Source organism: Orcinus orca, chromosome 5, assembly GCF_937001465.1.
Source record: "Orcinus orca chromosome 5, mOrcOrc1.1, whole genome shotgun sequence".
Classification (NCBI taxonomy): Eukaryota; Metazoa; Chordata; class Mammalia; order Artiodactyla; family Delphinidae; genus Orcinus; species Orcinus orca.
This window is the reverse complement of record NC_064563.1, coordinates 67,537,767-67,546,328: the sequence shown is the minus strand read 5'-3', so window position 1 is coordinate 67,546,328 and position 8,562 is coordinate 67,537,767. Positions and strand designations below refer to the sequence as shown.

At 38.2% G+C, this 8,562-nt stretch overlaps 1 protein-coding gene across 1 annotated transcript in view; it reads left to right on the top strand.

The window, feature by feature from the left end:
* Positions 1-1,114: 1,114 nt before the first annotated feature.
* LIPH (lipase H) overlaps positions 1,115-8,562 on the top strand; it is a 46,179-nt gene continuing 38,731 nt past the window's right edge. The window contains exon 1 of the mRNA XM_004278448.3: positions 1,115-1,243. Coding sequence (XP_004278496.1) covers positions 1,195-1,243 — 49 coding nt within the window. The 5' untranslated portion in view covers positions 1,115-1,194. The remainder of the gene's footprint in view (positions 1,244-8,562) is intronic.

Below are 8,562 nucleotides of genomic sequence, written 5' to 3'. Positions count from 1 at the left end.
AATGTATTCTTAAGTTGTTTCTGTGTTTATTCATCTATTTTTCAGTTCTTCGGACCACCATCACAAGCCTGAGTAAGTGTTGCAAGTACTTCTACCAGAGAGAGAATTAAATTACCTTGTAGCTATGGAGCACAAATTCAGTTACTTCCAAATTTGAGGTGGATGGATTCAGGCCTAGTTCTCTATTTAAAGCTTTTTCATCTATTTTTCCTTGAAGAAGAAGGAGAAGAAGGAGAAGAAGAAGGGGAGGAGGAAGAAGGGAGGGGAGGGGGAGGGGCAGGGGAGGGGAGGGGAGGGGGAGGGGAGGGGAGGGGGAGGGGAGGGGAGGGGGTGGGGAGGGGAGAAAGGGGAGAGGGAGAAAGGGGAGGGGGAGGAGGAAGAAGAACTAAGAGAGAGATGGGAAAAAATAAAAATAAAGATATATAATACCATTTTAAAAGTTGCCTTTTAAAAAAAAAAAAGTTGCCTTTAGGGCTTCCCTGGTGGCACAGTGGTTAAGAGTCTGCCTGCCGATGCAGGGAATGCGTGTTCGTGCCCGGTCCAGCAGAATCCCACATGCCGTGGAGCGGCTGGGCCCGTGAGCCATGGCCGCTGGGTCTGCACGTCCGGAGCCTGTGCTCCGCAGCGCGAGAGGCCACAGCAGTGAGAGGCCCGCGTACCGCAAAAAAAAAAAAAAAAAAAAAGTTGCCTTTAATCTAAAGCATATTTTTACAAATATAGGTACTTGATTAGACTTAAAATGTTCTTAATAAAATCTGAAGACTGCCCTCTGAGAAATAAGTGTGTAAATAAACACAAAAAGTAGTTTTGTATACACAGGTCAACAGAAGACTAACTGGATTTGTTTCATTCACAAAAACAAGAGGGGAAAATGTCTCAAATCACACTTGATTTCAACACACCAAGCCAAACGCCCACAAAGAATGAAACTATTTTGAACTCATCATTCTGCACATACATAATATCAAGATGTGCATAAAATTGTGTAAGCAGAAATGTACCTGACCTTTTATTGAAAAGGGGAGGAGTCACATATCCTGAAAGGGTTGGGACCTGCCTGCAGTCTCTTGGGAGCTTCCTGTTGACACCACACCTCTGGGTTAGTTATCTGAGCTCTCTCTGAGGGGAAAGTCTAAGACTGGGAAGGAAATCATTCTTCTTGTGAATGCGACACACACTGTCTCCAGTTTCCATATGCTGAGATTATACTTCCTCATCAGTTTGATGTGCTTGGTGAGATCAGGTTGGTCATATATTGAATGGTTTTCTTAATTATTTAAAAAATATTTAGTATAACTGTCATTTTATCATCCCAGTTCCTTCACTGGACTTTTTAAGTTTCACACAGTGATTTTTCAGGAAAGAAGATATGGATTAAGTGAAGTTTTGAATTCTGAAAAAACTTTATTTTTCCTCAGTAGTAAAAGAAACGATTATTCCTTTGAATTAGCTTGTTCTTCTGATGTACAAAACTTAACTATCGAAAAAGCTAGTATTTTTTCTTTCATACTTCATTTTTCTGTGCCTTTCCACTTCTATGAAATAAGATCATTTATTTTCTGAGAATTTTAAATTTTATTTTACTATAATATCTAATACAGAGAGGACAGGTTTTTACAGCTTTCATGCATCGTGTTTACTTAAATTATTTTTATTTAAAAAAACATGATTTTATATGTGTAAACCTCTTGGAATGGTGCCTGGCATATTGATTACTTAAAATTGTTAATCATAATGGAGAAATAAAAATTAAAACAGTAATGTACACAGCAAGGTAATAAAAATAAAGTGAAATGCTTTTTTTTTTTTTTTTAAAGAAAAGCTCAACACTTCTCAGCTTTTTAGGAATCCAGTACTTTTTCACATAGTTTATTGTAATGAAGACTGGTACAATTTTTCTGAAGGGAAGTATGTTATATATTAGGACCCATAAAAATGTTCATGCCCTTTGAAACTAGTAAAACCATTGCTGGGAATTTGTTCTAAAGAAATATCTTGTAAAAGAAAAACAAAGAACCTATATACAAAGAATGATTCAAACTCTGTTATTTATAATAAGTTAAAACTAGATACAGCAGAAATGTTCCTACATACAGGAATGGATAAAGTACAGTGTAACAACTTTTAAAAATATGTAGCCATTAAAATAATACTGAAGCTATGCAGAAATGTGCAAACATGTTTATAACATAATGCAAAGTCAAAAAAGCAGAACTCAATTTTGTAGATAAACTAAGATTACAACTATGCAAAAATCGTGTGTGTATGCCTGTAAATAAAGTTTAGAAGGGAAATGGAAAATTAATATAGTTGTATTAGGATTTCAGGCTTATAAATAACTTTTTCTTAATTTGTGCTTTTGAAGTTGATTTAATAGTAAGTTAAAATTAAACTAGTGATGATATTTTAAATTGAGAATTCAACGTTTTAAAGTTTGTGTGTATTATCACTTAAAAAAAAATTTTTTTTTGTTCACGAGGCATGGGGGATCCCCGGCCCCTGAGGGGACCAGGGATAGAACCCTTGTCCCCTGCAGTGGAAGCACGGAGTCTTAACTACTGGACTGCCAGGGAAGTCCCTAAAATTTTAAAAAATAAAATAAATTTAGAGATAGCTTAAGGGGAGTGGGAACTAACCTTAACACTAAAACCTGATGGTAATTTGTGAGTACTTTCTTCCAGTCTCCCATTACATATCTCAGTTTAAAAAGCTAGAAATTAATTTTTTGTGACCCACCTTTTTAAAAAAATGTATTTTTAAATTAATTTTAAAATTTGAAGTATAGTTGATTTACAATGATTCAGGTGTACAGCAGTGATTCAGTTCATATATATATATATACATATATATATGTATATATATATATTCTTTTTCAGATTCTTTTCTATTGTAGGTTATTACAAGATACTGAATATAGTTCCCTGTGCTATACAATAGGTCTTTGTTTATCTATTTTATATATAGTAGTGTGTATCAGTTAATCTCAAATTCCCAATTTATCCCTCCCCAACCTTTCCCCTGGTAACCATTGACCTGCCTTTTTACTTAATGTTATCTCATCAGTAAAGTCTTGTTTTAAGTCATTCCATAAGACCCACTGCTGCATGATAGAATCTAAGCAGATAGATATACATCACAATAAACTTCCATAGCTAGAAAGAAAAAATATAAAAAACATAATTATAGCTGTAAGCTAAATCCGTACTTCTCAGTATCTGCAAAACCGTGAACTGAGAACTTTCTTGGGGGAGGGTGTTGAATAATATGCAGAAAGTATTGATCACAAATACATTGACTTTTTGTTTTTCCCTTCCTTGGCTTGCAGTCCAAAAATTAGCAAGTGATTAAGATGTGACTCTGAAATCCCAAGAATATAGGTCACTTACTTTCAGAGATTTTTATTTTGTTGTTCTAACCTTTGTGAAATCATGATAGGAATGTTTGCCGTACTCTTACTAGCGTACAAAGCAATGGCTAGCAAACTCTAGTGTGCACTGGAATCATTTGGGGAATTTGGTAAAAAATGCAGAGACTCTATCTCCAGAGATCCAAACTCTGGGTCTGGGGTGAGGTCCTGGAATCTGCATTTCAAACAAACTCACAAGGTTTTTCAGTTTGTAGGTGGTTCAAGGAACACAGGCTGATAAGTATTCTTCTAAATTAAGGCTGCTTGTCATAAGTATTTTACTTATTTATTTAAAATTTATTTATTTAGGGCTGCGTTGGGTCTTCCTTGTTGCGTGCGGGCTTTCTCTAGTTGCAGCAAGCGGGGGCTATTCTTTGTTGCAGTGTGTGGGCTTCTCATTGCGGTGGCTTCTCTTGTTGAGGAGCACGGGCTCTAGGCGTGCGCGGGCTCAGTAGCTGTGGCTTTTGGGCTCTAGAGCGCAGGCTCAATAGTTGTGGTGCACGGGCTTAGTTGCTCTGAGGCTTGAACCGGTGTCCCCTGCATTGGCAGGCGAATTCTTAACCACTGCGTCACCAGAGTAGTCCCTGTCATAAGAATTTTTAAAAGTTACTCTGCCATCGATATTTTGTCCTGTGGCAACTTGTGTAAAACTAGGTAGATATTTTCCTAGAGAAAATAGCTCAGTGCCAAAATTAGAGAGAGAATTGTTTCCTCGGATATTGGAAGCTCTCTTCAGATTGATTTATAACTCTGTGTGTGTGTGTGACTCATCCTTCTCCAACACAGAGGAGACAAAGGTGAGTGAGGGGGTGGAGTGTGAATGTGCACATTTATGCACATGATTAAGAGATGAGAGTGAGGAAATCAGGCATCTCATTTGTTTTCTGGGTTATATCCTAAAGAAATCCAAGCTGGTGGTTAAAAGCAAAGATGTCCTTCCAACCAAGAGGGTATTTGGCCTGTACGCTTCTTGCCTGTCTCTGCCTTGGGTAAAAGAGAAACAAAGATATTCCAGCAGTTTTGGCTCCGACCAACTGTGAACCCGTCACAATCTGGCTCAGGATGGATTTTTAGTGCCAAATTCAGTGTGGTTCTCTGCATAAAAAAAAATAAACTTTTCAGATGAAAAAAAAATCAATAGAATTTCATTGTAGGGACATGTCACCTCCCCCTTCTCCTTCTCTCTTCAAAGTAGGAGTCCAGCTCATTTTCTAATCTCTCCAAGTCAAAGTTTCTGGGCTAAAGAGGTGTTTATTTCTGAGACTTTGGGAAGTTCCTGCAGAACAGTGTTTTCAGGCAAGCCTAAGAGTGTGCTCAGACGTGGGTTTCTGGAAAGCTCCTAACTCCATCAGTTAACGTGTGGTGAGCTGTGTGTCCTGGGCACTGACCGGCATCCACCACCGGCAGGCAAAATACTCAACAGTGTATCCCTTAATCTAGGTCTGAATCTCAGTAAATATTTTCAGGCTGCATGGAGTCAATATACCCGTCTGTGGACCTCTGCTCTAAAGAAGTTATTCATACACATTTGCGTCATGTTTGGAGGTGGGGAGAATGAGAGCTTGAGCCCACCTCAGAGCCCAAAACTTGACATGAAAGAAGTGTGAGTCAGGGCCCTGCCTGTTGTACTTCCTGACTGGATATGAGGCAGCAAGGTGAAATTAGGTGGAATTTCACCGCTGTCACTGGGGGTTGGAGATTAGTAGACTAAACTTCACCAACCATGGGTCTGAGAGAAACTGATACTTTCATGTTTAATAAACTGACTCGGCCATATTGAGAGGTTTTGCTCATTGACTCTCATAGAATCTCAAAACCATCTCTCTTTTCGCCCACTCACAATTGCTTCATTGGTGGCTTATTTCTATCTACAATTCCATCTTCTCTCTTCACAGACACCTCTTTGGATATGAATGAGGAGTTTCCTCTTTCTGCAGGAGTTTTCCCCCAATCAGAGTTGTGGGAGCTGAAATCAGTTCCTCCAAAGGCAGGTAGAAGCTAAAAAGCCAGAACTGAGCATGACTCTGAGATAGCATGGGCAGCTTCATTTAGCTGCAGGGCAGTGTGTCTTGCGAATACAGAGTCAAAGGATCCCTTGGAAGTTTCATCAGAAAGGAAGCAAGGTTGTCAGTGATCAGTCTGAGGGCATCACACTTTTCTATCCAACTGGGACTCATATAAAATAAGTCAATCTAGGGAAACAACTGTCTCCCTGTTTTCTTGGCTGTAGCCTAAAGAAACATAGCTGGTGGATAAAAGCTAGGGATAATCTTTCCAACCAAGAGGGCATTTTGTTTAACCAACCCAATTTTATGTGGTAAAGGTAAAACAGAATAACAGCTGTATTAATCCCTAAGTCTGAGAATAAGAGTGATTTGTTTTGCACAGGAACAGCTACAATCCCTCCCTCACAGCCAACGGACTGACCAGAGTGGGTGGCGGAGGGGCAGGGGTGCCTTATTTAGCCTGCAGTGGTAGAAAATGAAGGTCTATCAACCTCAGTTTCCAAGGGGAAAGAAAACAAATTGGAAAACTGGGAGCCTGATTTGATTGCGACAGAAAAAGGGAAACTTCTGCCCAGTCACTTCCAAAAGACTTTTCGTCTTTTTTTTTTTTCACTCTTTCCATGAAATTACAGGAGCCATTTTTAAGAAACAGTTTTATTGAGATATAAAACACATACCATACAATTCACCCACTTAAAGTGTTTTTTTATATACTCACATATATGTGCAACTGTCACCAGTCAATTTTAGAACACTTTCATGACTCCAAAAAGGAACCCAGTACCCTTTAACTATTGTACCCCATCTCTCCATCTCCTCCCATCCCCCAGCCCTAAGCAACCACTAATCTACTTTCTGTCTCTATAGATTTACCTATTCTGGACATTTCATATGAATAGAGTCATATAATATGTGGTCTTTTGTGACTGGCATCTTTCATTTATTGTATTGTTTTCAAGACTCATCCTTATTGTAGCATGTGGAACTATGTTTGTTAACTAACAGGTATTTAATAGCAAAAACACCCTGCTTGATATAAAGGTGAGAAAACACCTATCTAACCAACATTCTAATTACAAGAGTAAAGTATGGTTATTTTCAGGTCTTTTAATTAAAATTTAAGAAAAAGGAAATTTCTTGATATATTAATTTTTTTAGATTAGGGTTATCTTTTGTTTGTAAGAAAGTCCTGGAAATTTGTTTTCTTAAGTAGATGCAAGAGGCATCCCTTCAAATAAGTTAGTTTGCAGATCTTAGAATTTCATTTCTAAAAGGAATGCTAGAGTTAGCTAAATGGCTAAGGAATGAGGAATCAACACCTCATTTTAATATGAGAAAACTGATGACCCAAATAGGTTGTTTGTTTACCTTGTTAATGACACAGTCAGAAACAAACACAGTTCTTTGGCCAGGGAGAAGCACTGTCACCTGTATACTGGCTAATAAAGCTTCCCTTTTCCAAATCCTTGGTTGGATTAAGGAAACTAAAATGATGCAAGGGGGACTTCCCTGGTGGCACAGCGGTTAAGAATCCGCCTGCCAAGGCAGGGAACATGGGTTTGGGCCCTGGTCCGGGAAGATCCCACATGCCGCAGAGCAATTAAGCCCGTGTGCCACAACTATTGAGCCTGCGCTCTAGAGCCCATGAGCCACAACTACTGAAGCCCATGCGCCTAGAGCCCATGCTTCGCAACAAGAGAAGCCACCACGATGAGAAGCCCGTGCACCGCAGCAAAGAGTAACCCACTGCTCTCTGCAAATAGAGAAAGCCCGCACGCAGCAACCAAGACCCAACACAGCCAAAAAAAAAAAATGATGGAAGGAAGGAATTTATTGAGCACTTATTTTATATCATATCCCACACTGTGATTTACATATTTCATTTAGTCTTCATAACAACCCTAAAAGATCAATACTATTAACCAAACTTATCATCAACATCATCATCAATTACTAGTTTTTTGGCATCTATTATGTATCATGTAATGCTTTAGATACTTCATAGGCATTTTCTCTCATTCTCACGTCAGTCCTGATGGCAGGGCTGGGATTACAGTGAGGCGAGTGAGGCACTCACGAGGTGCAAAATTTAAGGGTGGAAGGGACACCAAAATAGTCATCAAGATCAGTCATATTTATGACTTTTTAATGCAATAAAAATATTTTATTTTTGTGATATTTTAATATATATATAAATAACATTTTACTACCATTTAATGTTTAATGCAAACAATAATCTGCATATCATTAATAATGCAGATTATAATGCATAGATGATATTTTAATGCAATATTTTTAAAAGATCAAAAATCATTGTGAATATATGATGAACAAAATGTCAAAAATTTTAATAAGATATTGATTGTTTTACAAGTCTGTGTTATTGTACAACAGGAAAAATCATCTCTACTTGGCTGGAATTCCTGAGTCCATGACAACTCACTTCGTTGCTAGGCGGTTTATAAGGGTTGACGATGGTGTATGAACAGATTAAATAATGAAGGTCTATTTTTCACTTATTTCAAAATATGGGAGGATATTTTGATAAATATATATTTATATAAATATGTATATTTATATAGTGTGGTTTTTCTTTTGCCTTGGGCTCAATATGGCTCTGCAAAGCACCGCCTGACAGATTGGCACTATTATGATCATTTTATACATGCAAAACTGAGACCTAGAGAGGTTGGGTAATTAATTACCAGAGGTCACATAGCTAGTAGGCAATAGAATTGAACCACAAACCTAGGTTTGTCTCCAAAACCCAAGCTTTTTCCAAAATTGTGTTGTGTTTTTGTTTAAGACATTAGACCAGGGTTGGCAAACTTCTTCTGTAGAGAGCCATATAGTAAATATTTTCAGCTTTGTGGGCCAGTGGTCACTGTTAAACTACTCATCTTTGCCTTATAGCAGGAAAACAGCTATAGGCAGTACGCTAATGAGCATGGCTGGATTTGGCCCGTGGGCAGTCATGCACTGGATTATAAGAAAATATCTCAGGCACAAATACGTTATATCTGAAGATGCTATAGCCAGATTTCCCTGACATCCTACTTGAATATGTTTCTTTTAATTTAACAGAGGGAAGACAGTAAATGATAATCAGGCCTGCTCTACATAGGGGTCTGAATTCATCACTGGATGGCA